Source organism: Mirounga angustirostris, unplaced genomic scaffold (genome assembly GCF_029215605.1).
Source record: "Mirounga angustirostris isolate CCGP_5_RB_7025 unplaced genomic scaffold, mMirAng1.0.hap1 SCAF_2, whole genome shotgun sequence".
Taxonomy (NCBI): Eukaryota; Metazoa; Chordata; class Mammalia; order Carnivora; family Phocidae; genus Mirounga; species Mirounga angustirostris.
In genome coordinates, this window is record NW_026991710.1 from 143354725 (window position 1) to 143370227 (window position 15503).

Here is a 15503-nt window from a genome sequence, read left to right on the forward strand (position 1 = left end):
CTTAGATTATAAAGAGCTTGAGAATGTGAGACTGTGTTCTTTTAAAACCTGGTGACACCTACTGATGTAGGTTCACACAGAAGACACCGTGAATAGAGACTAAGTGGTAGAGTTTGTCTTTATGGCTCATGAAAGCAAAGTGTCAAGGGTTCAGACAAACATCAGCTACCTAAGATTAGAGCTACATTATGACCTTCATGGGCCCTAGGCATTTTTGCCTTTGTGTGTCCCTTTCTCCATTAAAAAAAAAAAGTTAGAATTATATTTTATAACTGCATTGGTATAGAGATGCATATAATCCCGGTTAGATTCATTATTATACAGTCATCATTATAATATTTATTCACTTTTTCCTTCTGAGTATAAAAATGTTTCAAATAAAAAGTTTTTTTCTGGGCTGCCCAAAGTATTGTGGGCACTAGCCACTGTACCTACAGTGCCTAGTGACAAATTGGCCCCTCCAAGGATTATGGACACAGGCACTGCATAAATCACAAATGGCCTCATCTATTTTTACCCTCATTGTAATAAAGAACATTGCTAATCCCTTTTAACTTCCTCTCTTTTTCTTGATGCTTCTCTCTGAGCAACAGGTGGTTCAAGGATCAGCAATCCCCTGCTCCTTAAGTAACACCACGTGGCCTCGAATAGCTGGTGGGGTGCGGGCCCTTCCCGCCCCCGCCCCCAGCATGCTAGGGCTGTTCATGCAGGGTCTTTTGGCCATATTGTGTTGACTCTGGGGCAGGTAACTGAATCCAAAATTAATTCCTCTGTGATGCCAAAAGACTGTGCCTTTGTTCTCCAAAATGGAGTCAACTTGAGAGGATAATTTTTGTCAGACCAGTTTATCCATTGCCAGGACAGAAGCTTTCGTTAAGTGTCATACAAACAAACAAGGGAACAATGACACCAAAGTTATGTCAGGCTTCTCCTTGTGCCACCCACAAGTGAAGACTGAATAATGTTACCACCTATAAACTAATGAACTAAATGCAACTGTGGCGCTAAAACGTGTATATACCTGTTGCTAATAAATTAATCTCTAATGAAGCTTTTTAAAAATTGAGATAACGATTTGCAGAGGGTTTGGTTTTCAGCGAGTAAGACTGAATTTAGTCTTTACGATTACTGTCTTTCTTGAATTAAAAACTTTACTTTCTGAATCTTAACTTTGTCCGCTTTGCACAGAAATTACACTTTTTAAACTGGGGCTCAAAGCTCCGATTTCCCTCAGTTCAGTTTTTTCTCTTTGAACTTTATTCATGTGCCATTTTTCATTAAAATTCGTTACATATAATAAAAGACGTGGCCATTTGAAAACATTTATAGGCCACTGGCTTTTCTGAATATAGCAGATTGAACCAAAGTTTAATTCGAAAAGGCCCTTGATTTTCATCCCAATCAAGTGGCCAAATTGCCTCCGAATCATTTAACTTTGTCTTAGGTTACTAAAAACAAATAGACAAATATGATATGCTGATATAAGAATAATGATCTCAGTTCTTTGGGACAATAGGACTCTTATTCACGTCTAATGAACTCATGCATAAAAATCTTGATTTTTATCTCTTGAAATCTAGTGCTTCATTGTGTCAGGGGTGACATAGTATAACTTATTTAATGGGCCCATCACAGGCAGTACCAATATTGCTAAGTCAGTTGTTTTAACTGTCAATCATATAAGCTGTATGTCAGATAAATTAATTCTTTTAATTACTGTTACCAAATATTTCCTCTTACGAGTTTTAGGATCTACATTCAGGGAATTTTCCATTGTGAAATGCATCTATTAAGTTTCTGTTTTAAAAGAAAATTTAATTAGAATATTGTCTCATTCCCTTTCCATACTAGAGTCTTGGTTAGCACATTTGACTGTGTCAAAGACATACACTATGAAATAATCTCCACAATTCTCTTAGTAGGTGGATATCTCTGCTAGCAAACTTTTCATCACTGCACCCAAGCAAATCCCTGTGTATTTCCCTAATGAGAGAAATTAAGTAATTTAGAGAACGTAATCCTATTAATTTGAACCAGAGGATTAGTTTATTACTTCAAGGGAATGGATGCTTAAGTTCAGGATGTAAAGGATTTGGTAGAGGGAAGATTTCAGAGTTAGGGAAAATAGGCTGAAATCCCTCCTCCTTGTAAATGCGGTCTCCTCTCTGTATCCATCCTGTTGGAGTCCACCGTTTCCTGTGCATTTAAATCCTCATTCTGAGAAAGGCACTGCAAACCCATGGCAGCTCCAGTACCGAGGTGAGGTAGTTTCACTTCCTGTATTTCTGGGCGTGACAATGGAATGATGGCTGGTCTGTGTGTTTTGGAAGCGTCCAGAGCCGTCTATATGAAGTGCAACACAGGATTCCTTATTCTGGTGTCATCAGAGGCAATAGTATTAAGAGAATCCACGGACAAAGTTCTGTCACCTCACCCATAACCTCATGAATTGCCATTGCGATTAATCTAAAATATTGAAAATGTGTAATCCTAAACTGATGGTGTCATATTTATCTATTATCAGTCACTATATTTGTAAGACACAGCTGAAGGTTTTTCTTAGGCAGGATGAAGTTAAACTAACCAGTCAACTGATAACAGTATTTCCCCATTTACTCAGGAGAATTGCATAAAAGGCAAATTCCTCCTTTTAACTATGCCTTTTCAGTAATCCACGTGGAATCTGTGGATGATTCCATCAGAGCCAGCATAACTCATTTGATTTGGAAAAGGATACTCAATAATGAGTCAGATTCTTCTGTGGATGAAGCAGGACATGTTCAGAAACTGCCTTAACTATTTCAGGTCAAACAGACACTGTGTAGAATAAAACTTGCAATAATAAATTACTGATTTATTGATGGATATCTTAGTGTCCTGAGACTGTTAATAGACTTAGCATAAATATATCCTTTTCAGTCCAAATTTATAGTCTCTGGACTTTGGGTCCTGGAGTTAACAATGTATGTCATTGTTCCTCCACTTGCCCTCTCTGTGTCCTCGGATAAGTTGCCTAACCTCTCTGTGCCCATCTTCCTCCTCCATGAAGGGGGGCAGGGCAGTAACAACCATACTTCCCCATGGGTCGTCGAGGAAGATAAACTAGGAGAATGCATGTGAAGTAATGGACATAGTGTCAGCACAAAGTAAAGTACAGATTACTGTTTTTTACTCTGTTCCTAACTAAATACTGTATTGTGTAAAACACATTCCTGAGATACTATAAGGTTATAAATGCACACGTTAAAAGGGGAAGAAAACCAGCCTCCGCCTTCTCCATATCCAACACCACGTGAGGCACTGCACAGGCAGCCTCTCCCTTCATCGGCTCAGCGGTAATCCCAGCTAAATTCCTTGACCTCCATTTTACAGATGAGAAAACAGAAGCTCTAGGAGTTTAAGATCATGGCGACAGCCTTTGATTGACCCCAGTCTGTGTGGCTCTAAAGCCTCCCTTTTCAGGATACCCGGCTGCTAGCTGATCTCGGAAGGCCCCTGATGGCTCCGACTCCGTGATTCCTCTGGAGCGGCACGGAGGCTCAAGGCTTACTCTGCTCTCACGAACGCCGTCTGTTCTGTTGTTTGCAAGTTCGTGATCTTTTTCTACGTTCCACAACCGCAGACCCTCTGGGTGTCATGTTCCCTCTCATGTACTATTTTATGTCCATTGGGTTCTAGTCACATTTAACACAAGCACAAGCAGTCCATTTCTTTCCTCCTTAGCCTTTCTCCCTGCTCTTAATAAAAAGTTATGTACAAAGGGCGCCTGGGTGGCTCAGTCGGTTAAGCGACTGCCTTCGGCTCAGGTCATGATCCTGGAGTCACGGGATCGAGTCCCGCATCGAGTCCCGCATCGGGCTCCCTGCTCGGCGGGGAGGCTGCTTCTCCCTCTTTCCCCCCTCCCCCCCGTGTTCTCTCTAGCGGGCTCTCTCTCAAATACATAAATAAAAAAAATCTTTTAAAAAATAAAATAAAGGGCGCCTGGGTGGCTCAGTTGGTTAAGCGACTGCCTTCGGCTCAGGTCATGATCCTGGAGTCCCGGGATCGAGTCCCGCGTCGGGCTCCCTGCTCGGCAGGGAGTCTGCTTCTCCCTCTGACCCTCCTCCCTCTCGTGTTCTCTCTCTCTCATTCTCTCTCTCAAATAAATAAATAAATAAATAAAATCTTAAAAAAAAAAAAAAGTTATGTACAAACCAAAGAGCCAGAAAGTTATCTTGGCCAGTGGAATACATTAATTTGTTTTTATGTTGAAACTATGAATTGTCCTTGGAGGTTTGCCCTGTACCTCCTCCCCTAATAGTCTGTATTCATGATCACATAATGCACAGTGTTTAGCCTCTTGAGAAGACACACATTTTCATTTTTAAAAATTTCTTATTTTGTTAAAATAATTTGGTAGTTAATATGGAAACAAATGTGTGTCCTAGAAAATGCTGCAATTAATTAGAAAGGGTCCACATTCAAAGTGGTCCAAGATTTTTTTAAAGGGCTCATTTTTAAAATGAATAGAATAAAAAGTTGATCTTAAGCATTCTCCCAGAAACATTTTCCCAATAATATTAATTGGAACCAATATCAGATAAAATCTGTAATTGCTGTACTATTTTCCTAGTCTCGTTCTTAGAGCTGGCTGAATGGAGTTGGGAACCCTTGCAAAAGTAGTATCTATAAGAAAGAAATGGTCCATTCAGCCAAGATTTTTACCTTTTAAAAATATAGCAAGAGCTACATCAACAAATTTTTAAAAATCGTATCAAAGCACCGGAAATGAATGGAATATTCATTCCCTTATTCCCATATTCCCTTATACTGAATTGATATCAGAACATATTGTACACACTATTGATCACTCCGGGAGAATGTGTAACAAAAGCCACCTTATAGAAAATGTGCCAACCCCAAAGCCAAGAGTTAAGAAAATCTCAAGTTTTTGGTAATTTTCATTAAAATACTATTTTAAGCAAAATGCCTGAAGATTTACTAACATTCTTTTATTGCTACATGTAAATGAAAGGAACGAGAATACAGAATTTGGCCTTAATTTATAGGTTAGACAAGCATGACTGAACCATGTAGAGCTGTGGTGGTAGTGTTTTGAATGGACATTTGGTGCGAGGTTATTGCTTTGCTAATACTATCCATTTATAAAGTATTGTTCCCTCTGCTGAGCACATCTGAGATAAGTGCTGTGTAGTACCTGTCAGCAGTTATATCTGTAGATCTCTATATAATCTATGATTTGGCTGCACTGCCAAGATCTTGTTTGCTCAGTGAACACCATTTGTTTTTAGTTGTCTTTTGTTCTTTTTAGTTTTTAACCACCTATGTCTCACCTTTTTCACTTGAGAGAAGATGCAAAACATGTAAAGGAATGGCTTTAAGGATTACCTTCACCCATTCCACCTGTCTTCCCAAACAACCAGACCCTTGAGCAAGCTATTTCATCTCCAATTAAATTTGTATGTCGGAAGCCATAGGTCTGTGAGCCAAAGTGTGCCAAAAGTGAAGCTAGAGTCAAGAGTCCTAAAACAAAACACTTTAAGTCCTAAATGCCAAACACTCCCAGGGAGGCCAGAGGGAATCCCAAAAGTGCAGCCCCTGGTCAAGTAAAAGTCGATTGCATGTTTGTTCTCTACCCCTTTCATCTTCCCTTAAAACCATAGAACTCTTTTAAGTTTCAGCTAAGGGAGAATGAAGGAAAAAAAATCTAAAGAGGAGGTTGTTGATCAGAATCCTCAGTGAGTATGAGAGGATGAAGTGTTCTTTTCAGGCTTGGCAGAAATTCCTATCAGTGCTTCTACTGATAATAGTTTTCACAATTCTGGAACTTGCCAAAGTGATAGCTAAGATGTATCCACGCCTCCCACACTTCATGCATAAAAAGTTTAAAAGTTGAAAGCATTGGCATATTCAGTGTTTTGTACCAGTTCCTTAAATCCTCCTGGATTTGCGCTCGGAGAAAGGAAAACTGATCCACACAAATGCTGCTTTCTGGGCTCCTATAGACAGAATAAGGCAGAGATGGCAGATCCTAAGGGGTCATCCTTCTTTTGCTGCCTCTTGAGAGTGAAGGAATTGGATGTTTTCTTGCAGATAATCAACCCATCTGTTCCACCCTACGAACCCTCCCACGGTGAGTAAACATGTACGTTGTTAGGAACCCATGCTTATCTAATTTATTCCTTCTGTGTTCATGTTGAGAATGGACTCCGAAATCATAAAATTACAAAATTTAAGAACCGAAACATTAAAATTCATCAAAGTAATCCCATTATTGTGGAAATAAGAAAACCCTAGAGTTCCACAGTTAAGGACACAGATTCCTAAATTCTAACTCTCATTTTAGAATTCTTTCTTCACTTCACACTGCAGCCTGCAAGAAAATCCTGTGATACGCCAAGTGATGTCATTGCTGCTGCCCTAATGGCCATTTGACATGGGGATGAGCAAACTAAAAAGTCAAAGGCAAAGTTTAACAGTGAAATACTGAGTTTTTTACCTGCTTGTCCTCTTGTGTTATGCCTAGAAAGATGACTACAGTGTATTACAGGTTTAAAAAAAAAGTGGGCTAGAGAATCATTGTAAATGATGATCTAATCTCTGTTTTATTATGTGTTTAAATACACACACGAAAGTCTGGAAGGGAAGACTGTAGGCTGTTAACAATGTTTATCTCTGGTAAAGTTACAGGGAAACATCCACTTTGGGTTTATTTGAATATTTTATAGACATCATTTTACATTTACAAATAAAGATATTTCAGAGAGAGAGTATCTGGTTCAGGGCTGTGAACCTAGAAACGCTATTGTTCAGTATTAATTAAGGTAGGGATAAAATTGCTAAATAATTTAAACATGTCCACTGGCTATTCAAATCTAGTTGGCATTATTGGCATTTACTTGAAAGGGCCCTGGCACAACAGATGTTCTGTAAATGTTAGGTAACATTCATTCATTGATTTTATTGACAGTTTATTGTGTGTAAAAGAAATTTGGTCTCAGTGGTCAAGGAGCATACACTCCAGTAGTAACAGGACAGAAATAACCGTGGTAGTGTGCTAACCTAACCACAGGATTATGGACTCAAGGATTATGCAGAGTGAAGGTGTCCTTAGCTGAGCTGGTGCAAGGAAAAATTGCTGGTCTGGCTTTAGGGTTAGGCCCACAATAAATCACAAATTTTACATAGGAAATTAATTCAGGAATCAAAACGTCCATTTCCTACTCTAAAACACTCTACAGACATCCCCAGGTAGTAGGTTAAAACAAGTGACTCAGAGCCTCTTGTAGTTTATGACCAAAGAAAAAGACAAGATAGGGACCACGTTCCTAAAATGTTGCTACATCAGAACGAGTTACACTTCTTACCCTAAGGGCTCCTAAATTTAGTTATGCATTGATAGGCATAACAGAGTAAGCTAATTAATGGAAATCTAGAAATTATCCTCTTACTTTAAAAAAGGAGTGTACCGCAGGGTTTGCTGCACTTCCTTATTTAAATGCTGCGCATTCTGCATGTACCTGCAAATCCGGAGCACCCCAGTTAAATGTGAGTAGCCCGCAGGAACTGGACCCTCCCCCACCCAAGCCTCAGCTCCGCAGTTTCAGGCCTTCAGGGCTGCTACCATTCCACCGCCGGCTTCCATTCCAGGCCCCAAGAATGTTGCCCTGGAGTCAGAGTCATTGAACGTTTCTTTTTAGTCTATAAAGGAAAAACACAGTCAAAAACGGGGGAGATCATGCTGCCCTGCAGCCAACATCTCCACAGGCCTAGAAATAAAAAGTTAAATTCTTTCCCACTACCAGTTCTTTCTAAAAGTTCCGAGAAAGCCCGCCTCATCACTTGCTGCCCCACGAAGGGGCAGCGGAAAGATGCAAAGGGCGGAGCGCCGCACGAAGGAGGGGGCGGGAAGCCTTGGCTAACCTGGGGGCCGCTCGCTGCGGCTCGCACCACGCCTCCTTTGAGGACTCTTATTTTGAAGCACCGCGGACAGAAGCGTTTCAGAGACTCACTGAGTCACGGAGCGGAGCGGCGCGGCTGGGTATATAGCGGCGGTACCTGCCTGTGGCCACAGCCCACTGAGTCCACAGGTCTGGGAGTTAGAGAGCAGCGGGGGCGCGGCCTTGAGACCCGAGGTAGGCGCGGGGGAGTCGGCCCCTAGGCTGGTAGAAATGTATGAATTAAAGGGAGCGAAGGGTGTGGGGTGGGAGGCGAGCTGGGGGTGGGAGGGCATTAGAAGAGGATGAGGGGGTGGGGAGCGGGGAGGCCGAACAACTAAATGCAGAGTTTCTACCGGTGGAGGGTCCTCTCGCAGAGCCCCCTCCCTCCCCTTTGCCAGATCAGAGCAGGAACCGCTGAAAACAGTTCCAGATGGGAATTTTGTTTCATCTTAACAGGGTCGGGACTGGGGATGCTTTGCTGCCATGGATGATCCCTCCCTCTCTTGCAAACTTTTCTGACCCCATCCCTCACTTATGCGTGGCCCTGCTCACACGGGGATCAAACCTGTTGTGGAAGGGCAGAAAAAAACGAGGCTGGCAGAGATTTAAGGGATGAGGGGATGACTTCATTCCCTGGCAGGGGGTTGGGGGGAAGGGCCCATAGGGTCCATCCATCTGGAGCCAAACCAGGGCACTGCGCCCTTGCCTCTCCCCAACATCATCCTCCTTTCTTTGGGAGAATTTACCCCACTTTGGCGCCATTCAGAGAATGTTTGCTTGTCACTTGGGGGCTTTCCCCCACCAGGGTGCCGTGGTAGGCAGTTGTTAGGCTCATCTTGCAGGGCTTGCTGGTGAAGAGTTGGCGGGGGGGAGGGGGGGGTTCCTGCAGCTTCGTCCCCGCTGTCCCCCGGCGGTAGCTGCTTTGTTAGGCAGAGCGCGGGGAGCGGGCCCCTGGACGTGGCTGCAGACCTAGCGGCATGCACCCGCCACGGCGGAGCCAACGAGAAAGGATTGTGCGAACGGTCAGGCTGGCCCTCTGGTATGCTGTGTGTTCAGAAATCGGGGGCGCAGAGCTGGGGGCTGGACCCTGTAAGAAACGGACCCCACCCTGGGGCTGGGGGCTTCTCCCCTGCGTGCCTTATTTAACATTCGGGGAGGTTCTGTCCCGAATGGTAAGTGGTTCTCCAGAATGGAGAGTTTGGCCACTGGGGTCTGGCGTGAGGCTTGGGACTATTGCACTTGTCGGGGACTGCAGGGGGTGCACAGGCATCTTTCCACCCAGCAGAGCTGGGTCTTGCTCCAGTAGCAGGCCTGGACGAGCCTAGCCCAGTTGCTGGTCTGCAGGCGAAACACAGGATGGGTGTGCATTCTTCAGACTGGGGAGTCGCTAGAGCCCTGCGCTAGCTGGATCTACATTGTGATTTGCAGTCACAGAGAACTAGTATGAGAAAGGCAGAAGTGGACAGACCCAAGTTTCTGAGGCATGAAATAAAACACACTTCGGTTAACCAGCATTTGCGAAGCTTCCCGTCACCCCCTCTCCCGCCCCTCCCCCATCCTCTAGGCCCAGCATCGGTCTTACCAACTTTGGAAACTGCCAAGTTTTGCCTTTGAGGACACGTTCTTAGTTGTGTTATGAAGGCTCCTGTCAGAACTGTATCAACAATGGCCACTGAGGAAAAATTGTCCAGCTAATTGCCCAGGGGTTTTGGTTTGGTTTGCTTATGGAGCTCACAGTACAAAGGCATGTGCTATTTTTACATCCGCAAGGAAAGGGGATATTATTTTCAAGATCTGGCAGACTGCGAATTATTGATAAGGGGTTTGTTTCTATTGATTGATAAAAGAGACGGTGTGAAGTATATGCACCCTTATGCCTTAGGGTGATTGCCTTATTGTACCTTGAACAATAAATGTATGATGATTAGGCAAGAGTTATATAATCAACAGATATTTCAACTAATTCCTAAGCTTTATTTTTATTCTATTTTATATAAAATAAGATTTATTGGCTACTTTTCTTTTTTTGTCTTTAGAATAAGGAGTGAGGTGGGTTGCCCAGTGCCCACACCACATCCATTAATAAGAAGCTAGGCAAGTACAGCAAATAACAAAACATGCCAGCATTCTAACCATCTCTTCAGCTGTGTGAAAACTTGATGATCTGAGTGAAGAGCATGGGTAGATGGTTGATAATAACATAGCTTTATTTGGGGGGACTGCTGGAATCCATGAATCATAATTTTGACAGCTGGTATGGCAAAGTAGCTCGCCTGCTTTAAATGGCGTAATAACTGCATATCCAGTCTGCCCCGGGTGAGGACGTTGACTGAGTAAACAACAGATAGATAAATGTCCTAGTTAGGGTAGCCCTGGTATGCTTCAGTATGTCTTTGTGGGCTCTAGAGTTTAGTTGACTTTTAAAACTTTTTAAGATAACAGACTGAAAGTTGAATGCCACTTACCACCATTGCACTGTGGTTGATCTCAAATACTTTATAGTATTGTCATCTCTGTAGAAGAGCTGTAGGGTTTGTACTACTTTGACAATAGTTGCTTCTTTTTATCCCCCAAAATACTATTTTCCCTAGACTATAATAATTCTTACACTCTACTATATTTGAAACAACTATGTATGACTGAAATACAAAGTATTTCCTGGAAATTATCAAGAGTCCACACTGCTCAAGGTGCTAAAGACATTATTTCAAGAGGAAGTTATTAATTTGTTTGAACAATTGTTTGATTGTTACTCCCACTTTCCACAGTTTTTTCACAATCATTGGGTACTGTAAAAATGTGTATTAGACGCTATCTTTCTTTCTGTATATATTTCAACACATTTTTGCATCAAGACATATTGTGTTTTTTCAGTATTTATTTCAGAAGATCCAGGTAAACATTGGGTAATCAAAGTTCACTATGCTTCTCAAGTTGCCTACTATGCAGTATCTTGCAAAATAATTCTCTTTAAGGAGATGGGGAGTGGGGTAGACAGACACTAAATATACACTTTAAAAATTAAAGATATGTTGGAAGAGCACTAAACTCTTTGAAAGTGTTCCCAACGCATTAAATGTACTGGCTCATCCAAATAATATTCTTTTGAGACAGAACAAGAAATGGAACTCTACCAGATTTTAAAGAAAGGTGTAGGGAAGATAGGAGTCTTCATACAACGATCATACAAACATAAAATTGAAGCACTCAGTTCTCCCTAGTTCTGTGCCCCAGGTTTTTGGTTCTAGAAAATCCCTGTGAAATTGCACAAATTCAAGAGATTTTTTTGTTTTAACAGGAGGAGAGTTTTGTCTCAGATTTTGTCAAAGGATAAAGAATCGGAGGTGGTAGACTAGAAAGGTTTCATCCAAGGAGATTTGATGAACAGAGAGCAGTAGCCCATTCTCCCGGGAAAGGCATGGAGAGAAGATGGAAGTAAGGAGGGCCTGAGGGGTAAGGGAGGGAGAAACATTCTGAAAAAACGAGTGGCCTCGACAGCTCTCTGCCCAACCCTATTGACTACTGAAGGCACAGACTTCTTCCTGAGCAGGAGGTCTTAGCTGTCTTACTGGTTACGTGCGTTAGGGTTACTGTGATATGGAACATAAGCCGTCCCAGTTAGGCGAGCCTGTCTCACGTGTGTATTTGGGATAAGGACTACAAGGAAACAAACTGAAAACGTGGGATGGTTAGTTAACGTCTGTCCTCGGTCTCCCACTGAATGTGCGTTGGCCCAACTGCCAAAGCTTCACCACTATGGTAAGCTAAGATGGTGATTTTTGCAGTTTGGCATGGACTTTTGGAAGGCGTAAAGGCTTATTTGATGGAAAAGATTTCCTCCTGACGGAGAAGCTGCCATTCGCAGACAAGGTGTGTCAGCCAGAAGAAATGAGCAAATAACCATTTTCTGGTTTCTGTTGGCAGAATGTTGCATTTTCCCCCTATGTAAGTGTTAAAAATAGATTCATAGGAAGAGACACAAAACCAAGTAAAAAGAATAAGACACTGAAGTTTCACCAGTGGGAGGGGAGAGAACTAACTTATGTTAAATAGCTCTCACTAACCAGGCTCTCCTGGATGTGTTGCATTCTTTTACCACACTTCGTTCTCACAGAATTCTCTGAGCTAGACCCAACACATTTCCTGGTATTCTAGAACTGGGATCAGGAATGCCATCCAAATAGAAATGAAGTACCGCTCGACCACCGTACTCTTCAGCTTGCTTCGACTCTTCACGACATTTGTGGTATCTTTGTGCAAGTGTCAACCTTACTGAGAATTAGCAGCCCTCACCTTTCAGATGGGTTGGATTCTGAATGTGGGTGCGTAAATTGGTTGCTGGGAACTCTGAACATACTTTTTCATTGAAATTAGGTCCCACTTTGTGGTTAGGTTCCCAGGACAGCCCAGAAATCATAGCTGAAATATTCTGCTTTATTAATAGTACCATAGAACCCAGCCACTATATATAACATGGTTTTTGTGGGAAAATGCACTCAGAGCTCCAACTTGATTTTTTTTTTAAGGCTTTTAATACCAGCAACAATGGCTAAAAGGACCCCACCTTCTCTTTTTTCCATTTAAACCCTGAAGGGAAAATAAAGGTACAGAGAGGTACATTTCCTTTCATACTCCCCTTATGCTAACAGAGACCCCACCCTGGAACTACAGAGCTATGGAAAGAGGGGATCCCAGCAGTAGCTGGCTTTGTGACAGCAGAGGGGGAAGAGAAGAAAGCAGAAAGGACCCAGGTAATAGGGCAGAAGTGAGGCCCCCACTTGTCAGCTGTGGGATCTATTTTGGATGGCCAGTCAGAGCAAACTGCCTGTTGGTGATATTACTTTCTTACTAAACATAATTTTTACCATAGAACCTAGATGTAGACATCAGCACTGCCTCCTTGGATGTTCATTATTGTTAAAGTCAGGGTTAGGTTTTGAATGAAATCTTTAATAATAGGAGGAAAGCATATTTATAGACCTTTTATTTTTCTTCTTGATGCCAGTCCACTAAATTCCCAAATAAGTACCTCTTAGGGACTAAATAAACTTAGGGTAAACTTGAATGCTAATGTATAATTATTATATTCTAAATAACCATATAATAAATGCCATTTGTTGGGCACTTCATACAGAAAATGTGCTAAAATGTTGATTTTTTTTTTTTAAAGACTATTTGAGAGAGAGAGAGAGAGAGCATGTGCATGCAAGCACAAGCAGGGGGTAGGGGCAGTGGGAGAGGGACAAGCAGACTCCACGGGGGCTCGATCCCAGGACCCTGGGATCATGAGCTGAGCCGAAGGCAGACGCTTAACCAACTGGAACCCCCCCAGGCACCCCTAAAATGTTTAACACACATTGTCATTTGATCCCCACCACAATCCCATGTAGTAAGTACTGTCAGCACCACCATCTTAGAAATGATGAAAGGGAGACTTCAAGAGGATCATTTGCCTGTAGTCACACAGATCAGAAATGGCAGGACTGGAACCTCGTTAACTCAGATATTCTTGAGCAAGTGCCCTGGGTACTGGCTAGACTCTGGGAATAAAGCAGTGGACAAATATGCAAAAATCCCTGGCCCTGTAAAGCTTATATTCCAGTGGTTAGGAGACACACCAAAATAAATTGGACATCCAGTGCTTCTGGGGGAGTAATGTGTTATGGGGGAAAATAAAGCCAGGGAGGAGACAAGGAATGCCAGGTGGGGGTTGCAGTTCGGGGAGACAGAAATACGGCAGAAGAATGGCTCAAAGTCAACAAAATGAGTCCAGGAGTACTTATGTTATTGTTTCTCACAGCAAACCGTTTTATTTTGCAACACTGAATGTTTGAGTATGTGCCATCTTCATCGGTCACTGTAAATACCCCAGCAAGTGACTGGGGAGCAAGCCAAGAGCAATAGATGGAGGCCTTGACCTTGTGTATCCGAAGGCCAGTGGGATCTGGTGCACAGGCAGAGCCCCTGGCCTTGGCAGAGCGCACAGAGATGGCGCTGCAGTTGCGCTGGGGAGGAGGCAGAGTCTGCGGGCCAGGACAGAAGGAGTGGGCAGAAGCGGCAGTGGGAGTTTGTGGCCATTCTCTACCACGTGTTTCTGTTTTGCTGGTGAAATAGGAACCGTGGTCACCAGCGGAGGGCCAGACGGGGGGAGCATTTGAGGGAAGCGTGAGGACAGAGGAAGGTGTAAAACAGACACCTGGGAGAGGAGGAGCCTGAATTTGGCTGGAGAAATGGACACGCAGGGTCTGCCCAAGGTCGAATTCTGACTCAACATCCGCAGTGTGTTGGACCTCAGAATCCTGCAGTCTTGAGGAGGACTGTCTTTTCTTTATCCGTCACTTCCATGGACCAGAGCCCTACACTTAGATGGGTGGCTAGTGTTGGTGAGTGGCTGCTGTAGTAAACCTCCTAGGCACGTATCCAGAAATTTCCGTTAAAATTTCCTATCCTAATCATCACATTAATCTCACTCTACGCTGAAGTGCTCAGACACTTGCAATTCCTAAAATAACACTTGTACACCAGTTTATTCCTAATTATTTCACTGAGTTAATCTCATCTCTCTAACGTTAAGACAGAGTTTTAGGGACGCCTGGGTGGCTCAGTCGGTTAAGCGTCTGCCTTCAGCTCAGGTCATGATCCCAGGGTCCTGGGATCGAGTCCCGCATCGGGCTCCCTGCTCCACGGGGAGCCTGCTTCTCCCTCTGCCTCTGCCTCTCTCTCTCTCTCTATCTCTCATGAATAAATAAATAAAAACTTAAAAAAAAAAAAGACAGTTTTAGACTCTGAGGGAACTCTTAATGGTATGCTTTTTTTTTCTCTTTCTTTTCTTTTTTCATATTACTCTCTAATGGCTACCTAAATCAAGCCTCATTCCTACCAGATTATGCCTTTCTTGAGGGCAACAGAGATGCCTTCTTCTCTTTTATCACTGGTGAGTGGTTAACACACCACTAGGGCACTCTATAGGTAGTCAGCTGGGAAACAGGAAAACCAATTGCAATGGTTAGAATAACACAGGAAATAGATATTGGTGGTCTGAGCTAAGTTAGTGGTAAAGCAAGTGATTGAAGTAATTGGATCCGGGCATGGTTAGAAGACAGAATTGACTATACTTGGTACTGATGGCAGGTGAAAGGTAAGGGAGCAGGATGCACCCAGGATTACTCCCAGGCTCCTGCCAGGTGGTGGGTGGATAGGACTGTCATTTAGAAAGGATGGGACAGGGTGGGGGCAGCTCTGAAGGAAGGACAAGTTTGGTTTTGAACATATCACGCCATGGAGGTGTCCAGGAGGCAATTAGATACCCAGATCTGACATTCTGGGAGATCACACTGGGGACAGTGATTAATTAAAGCCTTGGAAGAAGATGACTTTGCTCCAAAAGAGTGTGGAAAGTGAGAAAATTTGACTCTCATTATTTGAAGGTGGAGTAAAGGCCCCGTCATTTGACAAAGCTGTAGTCTGCAAAATCTGCCCAGTAACAGAGTATCGAAGTAAAGCATATCCCGGTAAAACCACAAATGAACCAATTCAACACTGGAGTTGGAAAACTGTAGTTTT

General features: G+C 43.0%; 1 protein-coding gene across 8 annotated transcripts in view; it reads left to right on the top strand.

The window, feature by feature from the left end:
• Positions 1-15503, top strand: part of PALLD (palladin, cytoskeletal associated protein) — a 426115-nt gene that overhangs the window by 337176 nt on the left and 73436 nt on the right. Inside the window, exons 1-2 of one of the 8 annotated variants that reach the window (XM_064585261.1) lie at positions 8013-8135; positions 11239-11375. The exons of 5 other annotated variants lie outside the window; for them this stretch is intronic. In XM_064585261.1, coding sequence (XP_064441331.1) covers positions 11359-11375 — 17 coding nt within the window. In that variant the 5' untranslated portion in view covers positions 8013-8135; positions 11239-11358. Of the gene's footprint in view, positions 1-7986; positions 8136-11238; positions 11376-15503 lie in introns of those variants that run through there. 2 more of the 8 variants (XM_064585263.1, XM_064585262.1) reach the window with 2 other exon arrangements.